Source organism: Chelon labrosus (assembly GCF_963514085.1).
Source record: "Chelon labrosus genome assembly, chromosome: 3".
Lineage (NCBI taxonomy): Eukaryota > Metazoa > Chordata > Actinopteri > Mugiliformes > Mugilidae > Chelon > Chelon labrosus.
This window is the reverse complement of record NC_140339.1, coordinates 13552484-13569768: the sequence shown is the minus strand read 5'-3', so window position 1 is coordinate 13569768 and position 17285 is coordinate 13552484. Positions and strand designations below refer to the sequence as shown.

The 17285-nt window shown below is 42.7% G+C and overlaps 1 protein-coding gene across 1 annotated transcript; it reads right to left on the bottom strand.

The window, feature by feature from the left end:
* Positions 1–688: 688 nt before the first annotated feature.
* On the bottom strand, positions 689–16186 carry LOC311509420 (sodium/potassium/calcium exchanger 1-like). The gene is made up of 11 exons (XM_084574629.1): positions 15007–16186; positions 11443–11601; positions 10352–10460; positions 8562–8615; positions 7512–7562; positions 7032–7109; positions 4509–4672; positions 3720–4070; positions 2494–2583; positions 1846–2012; positions 689–1295 (listed from the first exon to the last, which is right to left on the bottom strand). The coding sequence occupies exons 1-11, from the start codon at positions 15997–15999 to the stop codon at positions 1046–1048; spliced, it is 2466 nt and encodes an 821-aa protein (XP_084430755.1). The 5' UTR covers positions 16000–16186; the 3' UTR covers positions 689–1045.
* Positions 16187–17285: the final 1099 nt, after the last annotated feature.

The window sequence follows — 17285 nt, the reverse complement described above, 5'->3', positions numbered from 1 at the left end:
AAGAGACCATGTTAATGAAACATTCAGGGAGTTGTAGCAACGACGGGCGACGAGGTACCAAGATGAACTAATCTCAACTTTGGGGCGACGACCAATGGCAGCGAATGACGGGGTTGACTGACATATGACACAAACAGCTTCCTTTGAGTTCCACAAACATTTACACCGCCCACGATTTTGGCTCCTTCCAACAAAGTCACCATGCTGATGTCGGGGTTGGAGCGTCAGGTGGATCCAGATGGAGTCGCAGCGATGTTGTCGGGTTTTTCGGTACAAATAAAGAGCAGAGACTGCACGGCTCCGTATGTGGACTGGGATTTGTAGCAGGAAATTTATCATAGATCTGAAAATGCTTTTGACTTCTTATTTTCGCATTTCAAGTTTGCTGAATAATTAGCAGGGATCTGACATTTATTTTTCACATTTCATTTCCGGACTGACAGCAGGTTCTGGCTTAAAAGTTGTGAGAAACATTAGCGAGCTTGATCAACGGCGGGATAGAGAAGATGTCGCGCACAAACAAGTTAAACTACAGCTGCAACAGACAAACACTGAAGCAATTATGTTTCTATAGAGGGTTAAAGATCCACCACACGTCTGACAACAGCATCTTGTAGCTGTTAGGTTTGACAATCAGCCACGTCTGTCCCAGGTGTAGCGACTCATGAACCAAAAACAACCACGATGACAGAGAGTAAAAGCAAGTTAAGGATACTGGACTTGGTAGAAACTTACTCCCTGCATTTTAAACTCTATACAAGGAGTAAATGGGACTCTGTTGTGAGCAGAAAGTTCAGATTTCTATCATCAAAACATGATGAAGGCATCAGACACAAATCAGACACTCAAATAAAATGGAGGGTCTATGCTGAAGGCCAGAAAACTAAGTAGCAGCTGGAAAACGTTGGTCAGACCAAATATGTCGAGAGTGGAATTTTCCTTTAACAGCTTTTGACATTCGGTTCAGATCTCCTCTAACACATCCTAGCTACTGAACTGATCCTGTGTGTACGGTCCAAGTCGTGTCCAATCGTCGTCGATCGACTCAGATAGAAATGGGGCAGGTGAGGACGCGATCCTCCAGCAGGACGCTGAGGAAGAGGAACACAAAGTACAGTACGAACATGGTGAAGCCCAACATTCGGCTCATCCTCCAGCGGCAGACGGCGATGGAGATGATGACGAAGAGGAGCATGAGGAAGAGCAGCACGATGGCGCAGAACAGGCCGTTGGAGCTGACCATTACCGGCTGGCCGTTGTGGAGCCCGGTGTATATGAGCCACGGGACCGGTAGACTAAAACCAGACAGGGTCACATTCAGCTTAACTGTCCGGGACACGTTAGGAGAGGAGACATTTTCTGAAGTACTGGAGAACTCTGAGGTTCTTTACTTGTTCTCACGAGTTCTGTGTTAGGTCACACTTTGATAGCTACTGTTTCTAGTTGCTCTTAAGATCTAAAATTTTAACTGAACTTATAAAACACACTTTTTAAAAAGTGATTCCAAAACAATTTGACCTGGTTTGTGACCTCATATAAAGCAATCAACTTGCCGTGTTTACATGGACATCAGAATTAAACTCAAATCTATTCATTGTTGTCAATAAAGGCGGCAGATTTCCAGCTGATTTAGTGCTCCACAGCAAACAGAACCACTTTATAAATTATGTTTTTGGGCATGTAAACACAAATATCTGATCTGCTCATTTTATTTAGCGTCCATGTAAATAGTTGGAATCTGTTCAGAAGGAAATATTGTCCATGTAAACAGAACCAGGGTCTGGTTTACTGGGCTACATCGTAACTGTCACCTCAGCTCAGAAAGAACTGATATTTGAGACTCACCCGACGGTGATGTCAAAGATGTTGCTGCCCACCGAGCTGGACACGGCCATGTCTCCCAGACCTTTGCGGGCCACGATCACGCTGGTGATCAGGTCAGGGATGGACGTGCCGGCCGCCAGGATGGTCAGACCCATGATTTCCTCTGAGATGCCGATGGTTTCTCCCACCTGTGAACAAGAAGAGATGAGAACAAGCGTCAGACTCTGAGTAGAGCCTCTCAGTTTGTTAGTTCTTTGACAGATACTTGATCAGTTTGGGATCTAGTGAGTTTGGAGGCCAGGTCAACACCTTGAGCTGTTCTTCATGTGTTGGACTTGTTCCTAAAGTGTTTTTGTGTTTGCCTGTGTCAGGCTGCATCCTGCTGGGGATGGCTGCTGCCATCAAGGAGTGTCATTGCTATGGGGTGGGGGTGCCTGGTCTGGTCTAGGTGGGTGCTACATGTCTAAGTAACTTCCACATGAATACCAGGTCCAAAAGTTTCCCAGAAGATCACTGAATTGTTACAAGATGGTCAATGTTATTTACTTCTCCTGTCAGTGGTTTTAATGTTGTGGCCGATCTGTTTATATTTATGCAGCACACAACTGCAACAAAAGAAAACCCTATGCTCAGAGGCACTTCCTGTTAACGTGTGAAGAGCAGACGAACCTGATGAGCCCACCACACCATCATGTAGGAGAAGACTCCGATCCACAAGATGGAGCCGATGAACGTCATGGCGAAGTATCTCCTGGACGCCTGGGAAACACAAAAGATGTTCAAGTTGCTTGTTCGGAAACATGTGGAGACAGATTAATAATATGTTCAAGTGTTCTTAAATCTGTAGTGGAGCCTCAGGTCCTCGACACAAACAAACTCTTGAATGAATTATTTCTCACAAGCTCAGCAGGTGAAAATAAAACCTTTTTTTAACCCAACAATCAGTTTGACTTTGACACAGTGACACATACTTCCTGCCAAGTGCCAATAAGGACAAGTCTGTCTGATGGAATTGTTTTGGGAGGGAAATATGTCTTTGAAGGATTTTATTTAAAGTTTATATTTGGATGTCTGAGGCAAGGGTTGCTCTGTTTCAACACTTTACATTGGTTAGAATAAACGCAGCCTAAACCCTGAATTATTAGTATTAACTACTAGAGGTAAAACAGTTCAGCCACACGCTGCTTGCAGGGACATTTTCAACCCATGAAACTGTCATCTTTAGAAATCTGTTGTTCTCTGCTGGCGTTTAATTAGGGACGAGCTTTAACCGAGAACATACGAGATTGATCTCGACACGATTCAGACTCTTCTCACCCTGTTGCCACCACCTGTTCGACCTCCTGCCCTCTAGGAGGCGACACAGATCCATAAAAACTCCCACCACCGCACCAATGAACAGTTTCTTCCCCAAAGCCATGAAGTCCCTGAACAAACCGTATTTAAATCTGTTGTGCTATTTGGTGAGTTACCCCCAGCGTAAGCAGCACAAGAGCTCACTCTCTATAGTGGCCAGCAGAGGTCTACGGAGATCTGCACCCCAAGGAACTTAAAGATGGAGACTCTCTGTCCCCACTGATGTGAAGAGGGACAGGTTCTGCACAGTGTCTCCTGGAGTCGATGATTAGTCCCTTGGTTTTGTTGGTGTAGAGGACTGGTTGTTTGCAGTGCACCGTGCACTGGATGAGTCCAGCCACAGTGGTGTCATGTGACAACTTAATTAGTCTTTTATATTTACTGACCTGGTTGAAACCACATCCAGCTCTGTGGTTAGGCTCATTAAAACAACAAGGAAGTAAAGCCAACGGTATCTGTACCGGTGTCATTTTTCCACTTGGGCAGATAAATATAAGTGAATGAGGTCCCGGTTGCCACGGTGACCGGTTCGTACTCACCGGGTTGCGGACGTCGGGCACCGTGAGCCACAGCGGGAACACGATGGGCAGCAGGAACAGATAGGTGGCTTGTTTCCGTCTGGTCTCGGGCCACTCCAAAGACAGCGGCTCATTCTCGTCCTCCTCCTCCTCCTCCTCTTTGTCCTCCTCTTCCTTGTTTTCCTCGTCGTCTTCTTCGTCGTCTTCACCCTCGCTGGAGTCGCTGCTCTCCTGGTCGCCGCTCTCGTCCTCAGCGCTGCCCTGGGAGCCCTCTGATCCCCCCGCCGCCGCCGCCGCTGCTGCTGCTGATGCTGCTGCCACTTCCACCTCCTTCAGGGTGGGAAGACAAAGTGTGAGACAAAAGACAAGAGACTGGTCCTACCTTTCATGTATAGAATAATAAATTTAAAAAAACACACACACACACAATCCAACCATCTATCGTGGAACAGTGTTTTCAAATTCTTTTAAACTATTGTACACCCTAATCAGCCATAACATTATGACCACTGACTAGGTCCGATCAAACAACGAAGCTGCTGTAGCTCAGATTTCTTAAGTTGAAAGAATAATAAAAGAAACTTATTTCTTCAATTCTAGAGAAACATTAACATCTTCTACATGTATGCCTTTTTATTTTACATGAAAAGCTGTACTTTAGAAGCGACTGCATCCAAGTGCTTTAAGGACTGAATCATTGAAGATGTCAGGAGGAAACAGACTTATTTAAGAAATATTAGTTTGGTATAATTGTTTTTCAGTACAAAAGAAAACGAGATATGTGGGCGGTGGTGTTTGTGTGCGTTTCACCTGTGACTCTTCCGGCTGCTCTGACGCCTTCTGAGTCGTCTCGTCCGTCTTTGGAGGCTGGGAGGTGGACGGCTCGGCTGCAGCACCCGCTGATGAGCCGGAGGCTGCAGCAGGAGGAGGAGGAGGAGGAGAAGGCTGCTCCGACTTTGCCTTTTGATCAGCTTCTAAGGAAAGAGGAAGAACGCAGTGTCGGTACAGCTGACATACAAACGTCAGTTAACCTTTTTAAGCTTCGACGAGCCTTTTCGGGTTTGTCCTTTATTTTATTTCCTGGGTTACGACGCACTTTGTAACTTTGTTTTGATCATAAATACGGTCAATACAATGGCCACTTGAGGCTTGCTCCAAAAGTAGACCATAGACTTCCATGTGAAAATGTCCAACTCATGTGATGATGGACAGAAAAGTAAGAAAAATGTCGTCATAGATGTCATGTGAGCCCTGTGGAGCTGAATTTGTTTACAACATGACTGGTTGGTGACTATCCAAATGCAGGCAGAGTTTTTTTTTTTTTTTTTTTTTGTCTAATGGTTGAAACACGGCCTATGATGAAAATAGTTACCAAAGTCATATTTGGAACTGAGTTTGGTAGGCTAATCTGCAACTGTAATAGGTTTAACATTTAAAAAAATTGTGAAACTAGTCCCTACTAATAAAACACTGCTAATGTAATTATTCTTTAATTTGTTTTTACATTCTTTCTCTCGGTTTTCTTCTTCAGTGTATCAGTAAATTCTGATAAACTCTAAACAGGTTTGTCCTCAATTTCAATTTATGTCCTCCGTACTGACTCACGAGTGATTCATTCTCATTTTATCAGGTGGGCTACACGCCGAAAGCACCTCGTAGGCGTGAAACATTACCGATGAGGGGCCATTTTGACAAACAACTCACAGTTAGGTGAATATGAGAGTCCAAACGGTTTCCCCCTGCTACTGAAACTCAGATCGCACATTTTAATATCATATGAATGTGAGAGAACTGCCGTTTATCTCACACTTGGAGCATTACCGATTTGATTTTTAATGCCGAGCTGAAAAATCATTATGCCATGCGGTCCCATATGAAGAGCCAGTGGGAGTGATTGGAGTGTCTGGAGATAAACAGGCAGAGAGATTCACATGCACACACACACCGTCCCATCGTCATGTAAATCCTCGGGGCGGATTGAATCGGGCTCATCGAGGCCTCTCTAGGCTCCCACTTGGCCGTGCACCTCCGACTCTGAAGCACCTCATTACTCCACACTGTGACGCACAAACACGCCGACCGAGAGGCTCCGCTGATTGCGGAGAACAACCTCCTTCTACCACAAGCCATCTCTGATTATTGGCAGACAACCAGCGTCTTAACGGAACTGTTCCTCCACAAACACACAAACCTCAATATGGTAAACACAAATCTCACAGTATAATCAAACGTCAGTGGTCACAAAATATAAAAGTGACTACAATACTATGAAAGTACAGAGCCGCTTGTCGGTTTCTTCATCAGAGCGTGATAGATAAACTAATCAGCCCACAGCAGCTGCTATGATGTTGTTTTACTTTTTTAATGAACAAAAAGAAAGTAGACATTAAAGTTTTAAAGGCAGCCATATGGTTGTAGATGCCAGATATCAGCTCGTAAACATAGAAATTAAACAAATTCAAATGTTAATATGGACCTGTTAGCAAACTACTTAGCCAACTAGCAGTGTTGTTAGCCTGGTAGCTTGCTAATATCTCTGTGAAGATTAATCCAGATCACGGTATATGACACACACACCTCGGCTTGTTTTCTTTCAGACCCTCATTCAAGTGGTGTCATTTTAAGAAAATTCAAAGTCTGGTTCAGAGCATGTTAATATTAATTTCATGACACGTCAGCATTAGCCTCCAGCTGCTGAAGAGCATCTTAGAATAAATTAAGGAAAAAACAAAAATATATCTAAACTGTTAAACACAAAGAACCTAGCAGGGTTGAAAAAAAGTGTCAATAGCTGCAGTTCCTCAAATGTCCACTTGAGGCTGGCTAGAAAAATGAGTCAATCCACAAAGACCTGCAACTTCACATCAGAAATAAACATGTTTACATTATGCTACAAAAACGTTTTGGTCATGCATAGAATTTTTGAGGTTCTTCAGGTCTTTGAAAACATTTTTTTGATACTGTATAAGTTATCATTGAGGTCCTGGTTGCCTCGGTTATTATTGTCTGTCCCATCCCCACTCAATCTCCACCTCTTTGACTATTTCTGAATTATCTGGTAGCTGGGAGGAGTCAGGCTCAAACAAGATGGCGACACCCGGAGACACCACACTGAGCTTCAAAACCACTCTTTAAGAAAACTCCACTTATTTCCATCAGAAATACAACCCTCAAAAAAGTATTTTTGGGGTTAAAACTGAAACTGCACATCCCTCCACTTTCTGCCGTTATGCTAAGCTAGGCTGACGCAGCTAACAAACAGTACTTCGAAGCATATCTCGCATTTATTAAAAAGTCTGGATATGTTTTAGGCAGTTTTCAGGTATAACTCACCTTCGATGCGGCAATGATGGGACTTGTTCTGCAGTTTTCCCGTCACCGGGACGTTCAGAGGTTTTACTTTGTTCTTCGCTGCAGTCAAGAAAATCGTCACTCATACGAATCTCATGTGACGCATGCACACACTTGAACTTAAACACAACTGGCCATTTTGTAAAAACAATGAGCCTTTAAACTACACCCCTCCAGAAAGGTTTTTTTTCAAGGTTTTGAAGCCTTGTTAACCAAAGATTTTGATCAGAACCAAACACATACTGTGATTTGTTATTTGTTATGCCAGTTAGTGAATAAGGCCAGAGATACACACAACAAATCCACTTGATGTTAACATGCAACCATTCAAGACTGACGAACAAACAACCATCTAATATAAACTTAAGTGTCCAAAGTATTAGATGTAGACGAGACCAGGCACCACAACAGGAAATGGGAAAATACAGACACAACACAAAAGCCACATTTTCTACACCTCACCTTTCCTCTGTACCGACCCCTCTCCTCTGACATCACCATTAAAGGATGTCTCTGATTGGCAGAAACACACACAAAAAAAAAATACCCAACATTTTAAGTTTCATTTACAGCGTCACTGGAAACATCTGACTTCTTGTGTTTCTAAACTGCAGTACAACATCATCCTCATCAGAGTGCATGCACATTTTACAGAATCGGTCAACAAATGTCACTTGTACCTACAGGGATGAGCCAAAACATTCTGACCACCAGTCAAATAAAACCTGGTCCTTTGGATGCCGCAAAAACAGATCTGAACCAAGGGGCCTCCTCCTGCAGGGCTGAAAAATAAAGCCCACTCTTGAGTGCTACAAACTACAGTTCATTGAATGACAGCTGGTAGTCTGGCTATGAAAGTGAGTCAATCCCCCTAGACCTCCATGTTAAAATGTATATCAAGGCTTAAAACTGTGTAAGGTTGAGTCAGGTGCTGCCAAGATGGCAACGGCCAAGGCCACCACAGTGAGCTTCAATAATACCTATGGGTGACACATGGAGGGTTCATCTGTCTTTATATAGCTCAAAAATCAGATACGACAAGACGTGGACTCCAGAAGGTAGCTGTGCTCAAGGTGCCCAAGTCAACACCAGGATCTTTGCAGAAGATCCATCAAGCTCTGTAAGTCGGTGTTTGACGCTACCAGGGATCAAACTTTCTCCAGCACAACACCCTGCTGCCAGTTCCTCAGTCTCCTGTCAGTCGGTACCGAGCTCTGTTGACTGGGAGCGCCCCACAACCTGAATAACCATAACAATTTGGACCTTGTCAAAGTCATTCAGGTCTTAATTTTAGTGCAATGACCCGAAGGACCGACAGTAACTTTATTCTCTTCATCCGTGATCCGTTATGTTTCGGCTCATCTGTGTATCAACATTGTTTAGCTGAACCAAACAAAGACGACGAAACACAGCTCAGCAGCACATACGAAGCGCCATGCACACATAAATTCACAAAATGGCATGCGACAAGAAAAACACTACAGCCAGGCGACATCTCGTTGTCGCCCTTACCTCTTCTGACTTTCCTCGGGCCAGGGGTTTTAACAGCCCCTCTAAGGGTGGCTTCTAGGACGGAAACCACAGACAAGATTTTAACTCTGGGACTTGTTTCCTAAGAGGCTGTCATAGTTGCCTCATGTTCTTTCAAACGGACTCTCAACAGAAAATGCAACTGGACCGTCAGACTAGTGTTAACTCCTTTGCGCAGCGCCCCCTGGTGTCTGGACGCCAACTTTAAACAAAAGTGCTTGTAAATCAAACAAAGGTCTGTATCGTAGAAATACGGGTCACAAAACCATCTCTAACTTATTAGCTACAAATAAATTTGATCATAGGTGATACTGTTAGTAGTAGTAGTTTTAAAGTGACTAAAAGCATTGCCCAAGCCCCATGTAACCAGAAATAACAGATCAACCTGAAATTTGATAAATGTGCAGAAGTGTAAAATGTAAAAGAGTTATAATTCATCATATTTTACTGTTAACTGTCTTCTTATGGTGTCGTTAACAACGGTTCTGTGAGAATTTCTTTTCTTCACGGTCCAAACTGAAGAAGGAGCTTAAAGAAAGCTCAAGTATTGTACCTGAATGCACCACAACCTCCTCCTCTCCTGTCAGCTGAAACACTGGGACACAGAAACCCACTGCAGCACAATGACCCCTTCATAACCCTCGGTGCAGTTATCGGGCATCTGAATCTTGTCACGTTCACGTTTAGAGACACATTCCAGCTGCATGCAGCCACTCTCAACTCCCACTGTGACACCAGAGATAAAGAGCTTGTTCTGCTAGCACGCTGGCTCTTATCCAGCTTTTATTAGCCCGTATTGAAAAGCTGATTAAGGCTCAGCGGTGGCCGGGCGCTGTGAGAGCGAGGAACAGCGGGCAGGTGAGTTTGAGGACGGGCTGAAGGTCGCAAGGGTTCGTCACGCCACGACGACGACAGGACGGATAGAGCTGAGTCACTGCACCGTGGAGGTGGAAGGTTTAGTAGATTAGTCAGTCGTTTCAGATGTGGAGAGATGCTGCTTTTTTCGTCATCTCTAATAATAATAATAATCTGACTTATTTTAAGTCTCTTAAGCATTTATAAGCAGCATATAATCATCAAATAAACGTCTTTAACGCACTATAATATAGCCAGATACAAATGCTAATCAATTAATTCGTTAACAACTAAAACTCCTCCTGGAGGCTCTCATAGATGTGAGCTACTGTACAAACTTGCACAGTAAAACAAATCTGCAGTTATATAAAATATTAAATAATAGTTTTTATGGGAGAAATTACATATAAATAGTTTACGTTAAACACTTATAACTAAGATGATAAATAGAGAAACTTGAAGGATTACCAATAAACTGATATTAAGGAGAATAGTTGAATCCCTACTATATCACACTATTATTTACTTATTGATATAATAAAAATAATATTTAAAAATCTCAACACATTCTTTAAAAGTTAAAGTCTAAATGATTATTAGAGAATTATTCAGTTTTTTTATTTTTGTTATGGGTTATTCTTTGGCCTCCTTCATTTTAAGGACATTTATTTATTATTTACTATATTTGATTAACAGAATAAAAATAATACATTTAGACATAAGGTATTTGGTTGTTTTACAACATGAACATACTTTAAAACCACTTAGAATTTTTGAAAATTCATTATAAGAAGCTGCGTCCTTCATATCATCAACGGTGGCCTGGATGGACCACTTTTATTGTCTTACGTGTAACTTACATTTCATTCAGTTAATTAAATTGTGAGCTTCCTTCCTGCAGAAGCCACTTTGGTTACCTTCTCCCAGAGGGTCCAGCGTGTGGATCATCAGCTGGAAGATGGTGCTCCGCAGGGAGGTGTTGTGGAGGGAAGCCGAGCTGCCGCCTCGCTGCAGGACGGGACGCACCTACGGGCCAACAGACATGCAGTCACAGAGTTTAACTTTTAGGTTTTTGTCGGCGTGGAATATCCACCGAAACAGCATTTGAACATGTGCAAATCTAGAGAATTAAATAAGCTCTTTTGCAAATCATCCTGCAATGCATTGTGGGATTGTTTGGGAACACTACAGCGAAAGCAAGCCATCCGAGACAGTGACACTAACGGAGAAACCAGAGTCTGGCTGATCTGAGAAAAGTTGCAGAATCTCAAAATCTCAACAAAGCGATGGCTCTGAATTTACAGAACCGAAGAGCAGAAGTGTGGGGAACAAATTAACCTGCATGTTTATCTGCTTTACAACAAACTCTGATCGTTAGCATGTCTGGCTTAACTACAGTAGTAAACCAGCCAAGACCTAGAGTTAGTTAGTATATTATTAGTTGCATTGCTGGGTAGTTAGTCTTGCTGTTGTTTTACCCTGGATTATACTATATACTATATGTATATGTTTAAACTGCAGCAACTGCAGACGTTACCTAAGATAAAAGCCTTTACTCATATATTATTAACAGCATAAAGTCAAAAGTAATGGAAAACACCCGACTTGTTACCTGTAGCATCAATCTACTAGCAGGATACCACCATGAAACACATTAAAGACCAACTTTACAAGATAATCGTTTTAATGAATATTAAAGAAAAGTCGAAAAGTGTTTTTTTAAAGAACAAAAAGTACATGTGTTATGCTCGTAAAAGATTTTTAAGAATGTTAAAATGTCCCTATGTGAATAAAATAACTGCAGACCTTTCAAGACTTTCCTTGACATGCTGATGAAACTTCACTGATCTTAATTCTGAATGTAGAAGAAAAGGGATTGAGATACGTTTCAGTTTTTAAATTTGAAAAGAAATTCCAAACAATAAAACTGAGGAAGCACTGATTGCAAGACGTCACCGGAGAGATGCCATTAGTCCTCGTCAATGTTAATAAATTTAGTTTTTCATACCCTGAGTCTGGCTTTGTCGTCTTGTGGATCTTTGTTGGGCTGAGGACTGCTGGGAGGCGGAGCAGGCTCTGGTTTGGGTTTATCTTCAGCTTTTGACGGAGCCGCAGCTGGAGGAGCAGCAGGAGGAGGAGGAGGAGGAGGTGGAGGAGCTTCACTCTCCTGTAAAGTCCGACAGTTTAATCTGCAGCAGTTCAGTTTACTGAATGCATGTGAAAGCTGGTTGGAGTTTTTGTTCAGCTTAACATGTTCAGTGACAGACTTGGTAATTTACAAATGTTTCAACATGTTCAATTTAATTGCAGTGATCTATAACGATATTATTTCTGGACATTAAGCCTTGAAGTGGATCATTTATTAAGTCCTCCTGCAGCTCTGTGTCAATATCCAGCTTTAACACCTTCATTATTTCAGATGATACTGCATTTTGCTTGATTATCTAACTCTGCAATAACCACCTGCAACTTCCTGAGAACAGATCCAACAGTTTTTTGTGGCATATTTTTATGTGAATAACCACGTCCAACACTCCAGGAGATGCTGAAAATGTCTGTTTTCCCCTCTTTCATGTGATATTGTCTCTCAAACTGTCTTGAAAAAAGCTATAGTGGACCACACGCTGTACAAACCACACTCTTCTAATATAACTCTGCCCTTAACTTCTATTAATCTTGGTGAGACTGTTGTATTATTGCTTGTGCGTCGTGTGCATCAGTCTATGATTACGCCACTAAAATGGAAGTCAGCTATGTTGCGTTTCTGTGTGTTTCAAACAGTGGACAATGGCAAGGTGCATGTAAGGCAGCGACGCAGAAGCACAAATCTAGCTTTACTCCGAGAAAATGGCTGCCTCAAGTCAGATTCAAATGAAACTAAAAGTTACAGCTGCTCTCACCGTAGACACTTAAAGAAGGAATATAGGAATATGTCAGGTGTTATTATAGGCGACCTGCATCAAGATCCACTGGGAGATATTTAATTTTCTTAATTTCCTATACTGAACTTCTACCTTATCAAATCCCCATATAACTCAGTGTTTATTATATGTACTTATATGTGTTTCTTGGTCTCAGATTGGTCGTACGTTCTCTTGCATGACTCCTCCCGTGATAACCTGTGTGTATTACTGTGGATTCAACAGGTTTATCTTTACTGATAGACATTGATAGAAAGAGATTTATGTTTTGCATGTGGAAAACTGATCGATTCACAAACAACAAATAACAAACATTAATATTAATATCAAAAATTTCTCTATATTGAAATTCCTGGAAGAGGATCATTTGAATTTCAGTAATTCTGGCCCACTAATGTGGCAGCATGCCTAATTACACTCAGAGTTACGATTAAAGGAGAGCATGCTGATTGTAGACATGCTTCAGACTAATTGAAGAATGTGCTGGCGGTGCTTGAAGTACTGAAACACAGCTCTGCATGTTTAACACAGGCTCAGACATTTGCTGCAGAAAGCTATTTGGTCCGCAGGTGTTCTGCAAGAAATAAGCCTTTCACTCTTCAGTCTTCAATTACCTTGAAACAACCAAACAAAATAATGTTTATGTATTCCGGTTTTTCAGGGCTGTAACAGAAACAGAGTGACATTTCCATCACTTCACCGCTGTGACACGCTGTCTGCGACACCTGGAGTCCTTTCTGTTCGGTATCATCAAAGGATTTCACACAAATACAGGCTGTCACCTGCCCAGACCCACAAATCACTGTCCCGTTTTCTGTGTCTCTGGGCAGGCGGTAGTCCCAACGGTGAGGAGATGAAAGGACAGACAATATACTGAGTATAGATGGAAGTCTGTCTGGTAACTACTGCTCTGCAGAGACATCTGCTCCGACTGAATCAATCCTTTGTCATGTCTGAATGTTATTTTTGCTTTTTGCTTAAATCAGAACCTTGGAGTTAATGAGTGACTGTGTTTACATGGACAGAAGTATTCCACTAATAATCAGATCATCAGAACAGACTGACCTGATCAGGAGGTGTTTCCAATCAGATTGAGATATTTGATGTAACTCTTTGATAATCTGTTCAATAGGAAAATATTAGCTCCTAATAATCCATGTGAACATTTAATCTGACTGTTCCTCTCTGGTTGGAATAAATATATTCTTTCTGAGCATGTTTTCTCCATGTGCAAGTTTCCAGGCAGCAAATCAACCAATTGAAACGAATGTTTGAAAAGATGAACAAAGCTGGAATCCATGTGGACAGAATAATTGGAAAAGTGGAGACATCTTTGTCACCTTCTTCTACTGAACTCAGCTCAGCGTTGTCTAAAAGGTTGGAGTAAAAATTATATATATTATTATACTTTCAGCTGATTTGATTCTCCACAGCTGCAGAACCACTTAAGTTCTATAGTGACTGATGTTCCAGGGTAGTAAACACACATATCTGATCAGGCCATTTTATTTTAGTGTCCATGTCAATTCTGACAGATACGCTGATATCCAATGTGCTGATCAGAATGATTTCCATCAGATTGAAGATATATTGTCCATTTAAATTCAGCCTACGAACGATTCAAATGCAGTGATCAGAAGCAGCAACGTACAAATGCAGCTTTACATACACGTTGACTTCTCTGTCAGTACCATTGAGCCGATCTTTAACTGGGATTATAAATATAGTTTCCCTGCTTAAAAAGAAAATAATAGACCAGCTGGGTATTGCAGTGCTTACAGATGTCACTCAGACGCAAGAGTAAATTGTGAATTAATACACACTTGTTGAGTCAAAATCATCAAGTGCAGTTTGAGTCTTTGTAATAATAATAACAATAAATGAGTGTTCATAATTTGCTTCAGCTAATTTTGGTCTTTTCTTTTAACAAATTCATAAAGACAATCTAACCAACCTTATCCTTTGAACTGGTGCTCCCACTGGAGTTCAAGAAATGCATCATCATCATTGTGAAAGAACAATGGAGTTACTACCGTGTCAACTTAAAATGGTAAAATTATCTTTAGGCTTTCACACATTTAAAAAGAATAAATAAGACAATATAAGACAACAGCGACACAGAAGTACTGCACCTAATTAACGTAAGTATAAAATCACAGAACAATGGAAACTTCCACTGAACATCATTTGAATCACAATTTGATTTTGCAATGATTTACCGTATTGATGTTTTACTGTGTACTGGTTTGCATGATATCGATGAAAGGTAGAGCAGGAACAGACGATCACTTTGATATTCAATTAATCTGATAATTTCCTTTATTAATCTATTATTTGTCTGGCATATCTGTTTTTTTTTCAAAAGAGCAAGGGTTTACATGATGAAATTTTTGTCCAAAAGGAATTTGTTTACCGACAGATGTTTGGTATTTCTGCTTTTTTGCAGCGAATGTATTTTAAAAACTGTGCCTGATTATTTGTTTGATTCAGTTGGCTTTGTTTTTCAACCATTTTCAATAAACTGAGGTTGTAATCCGTCAGCCACCAATCAATTAACTATTTATTTCTATATTCGTATTGTATTTGTAACTAGTTGAATCCACTTTCGAGATCTTTAAACAACTTTGTCTCCGGATGTGACATGAACTGACCTTCTCTGGCTCGTCTGACGTCCACACCTTGACAATGCTCATGTGCTTGTTGAGCTGCGTCTTGACCGCCTGCTCGATCTGACTGTTGAACTTCATGAAGACCACGTAGCTGATGTAGCCCAGCACCAGCATCATGCTCTCCCACCACAGGATCATGTTGTCCAGAAAGAAGACGATGAGCAGGATGAGGTCCAGGATGTAGAAGGTCACGTCTCTGAAGAGGGGCCACCAGGTGAGGTACAGCATCTCCCGGGAGAAGACGGCACACATGCCGATCACAAACAGGATGTTGAAGACAGCTGAGCCCACAATGGTGCCGATGCCCACGTTGCTGTGGGAGATGAAGACGCCGATCAGGGAGGTGAAGAGCTCGGGGGCGGAGCCTCCGGCCGCCATGAAGGTCGCCCCTGCTACATCGTCAGAGATCTCCAGTATGTTGGTGATGACCTCCAGCGCAGGGACGAAGAACTCATCACAGACGATAGCCAAGGCGACAAACATGTAGATCATGCCCAAGATGTGCAGGACCACCCAGCCTTGTCGTCGCTGCTCCACTGAGAAGATGTCCTCTGGGTACTCACCCTTCCTGTGAGGGGGCTGTGGCGGGCGACCAGGGGGAGCTGTGGTGGTCGGCGGTGGTTGAGTTGGAGGTGGTTGAGTTGGGGGTGGTTTGGGAGGTTGAGGCTCAACATAGATACACTGTTCGATATCTGTCCTGTTGACGATTATCAGCAGGGGAGGTTTGGTGGTCTCAGGTGAGACAGTCTCCTCCTCCGTCTCATTGGACGCCACCACCTCACGAATGTTGACCTCCACAGCATCGTCTCCACCTCCCTCTGCCCCCACAGCGTCATGCGTCTGGGCGGAGGCTTGCGGCTGTGACAGCCTGGCCTTCAGACTTAGCGAGTAGACGAAGCACAGCAGCACACCTGCGATGAAGAAGAGAACACGAGTGCGCCTGAGTCTCCTCCTCGGAGGCGAGTGCACGTTCATTGTCTCGACTCCAAACAGGAAGTTATGTCAGGTGCATCGCTATTCCCTGATCGTTCCTCTGCTGCTATGTGGCAAGAAGACGCCACTGACAGAGAAGAGGCAGATGCGCATACACAAAGTGTGTTTCATCCTACACAGCTGCCCCGATGTCCGCCCCAACCTGTGGAAGGACTGAAAACAGAAAATGCACACCATGAAATCACACCATCATCGATCATGTGTGTGTGTTTAATGTCCTCACTGCTTACATAGTTGCAGATTTGCTGAAGAGAAGTGTGTGTGTGTGCTGAGTGGTGATGGAGGATGCAGACAGCCACCTGTTACTATGGCTACATAATCACTCAGGCTTTGGCTTCTCACAAAATAGGAGACCACTGAAAACATGTCAAACATGATAAAACGGCCACAAAGCTCAGACATTCATCAAAATAAAACCAGTTCATTCCGAAATTTTTCCTGATCACGTTTAGAGATAAAGCGGAAGCGCGCGAAAGAGCGTGGTGAAATGAGCGCGTGCACAACACGATCCTTAATAAAAACGTTAATTAAGCATATATAAACAGTTCATTAAGATCTCCGTGTTAATATAAACCACTAAATCCGCGTCTCAATGGGCGTGTTGGGGCTTAATTGTTGAGTAATTAAGGCCAGCGCGGATTATGCTACAGGCTCGATGTAAATGTTTAATCCATATTCATTCACCATTCAAAAAAATATATATTTTCACTAAAGGTGATAAAAAGCAGAAAGCTGCAGAGAGCGGTGGTGCGGGTCTTACCTGCGCCGCCGGCTGCTGGGCTCCACGCCGCTGCGGACCGTTCCTCCAGCTGCGCGCAACGGACGCAGAGATGCTGACTCCGGTTTTTGGGGAGCTACAAGGGCGCACCGCATGTCAGGGCTTGAACGAAGCTCAGCATAATGCCGCTAAGAGGATTAGGGGCCAAACACCTCTCCCCCTTCCCTTTCACACATATCGCTGTATCAATACGCCAACATTCAACACTGCTGCTCTGGTCGCCGATACTTCGCTCAGAGCGCGGAGCCTGTCGGACGCAGGGCAACGAGGAGCGTTGAGACGGGAGGAGCTGGGTGGCTCCTTTGGGTGTGGCCAGGTGTGGACTCATTTAAGCCAAGTGGAGAATTGATTTAGTTAGCTAACAGAGAACAAAGCGTGCTTAACTATGAAAGTTTGTTTTGTGTGTGTTTAATTCGCATTAAACTTATTTGTGGGCACAAAAAGAACATTTAAATGTACCTGGATCAATAGCAGGAAACTGGAATCAGTG

Bases quoted from the DNA above. Each gene is read 5' to 3' on its own strand.
- LOC311509420 (XM_084574629.1), bottom strand. From the start codon at position 15,999: ATGAACGTGCACTCGCCTCCGAGGAGGAGACTCAGGCGCACTCGTGTT. The intron at 7,563-8,561 runs GTAAGGGCGACA...TCTGCCAATCAG, and splicing joins CCCGAGGAAAGTCAGAAGAG to AGACATCCTTTAATGGTGAT. The intron at 4,071-4,508 runs GTGAAACGCACA...AGGTAGGACCAG, and splicing joins AGCAGCCGGAAGAGTCACAG to TCTCTTGTCTTTTGTCTCAC.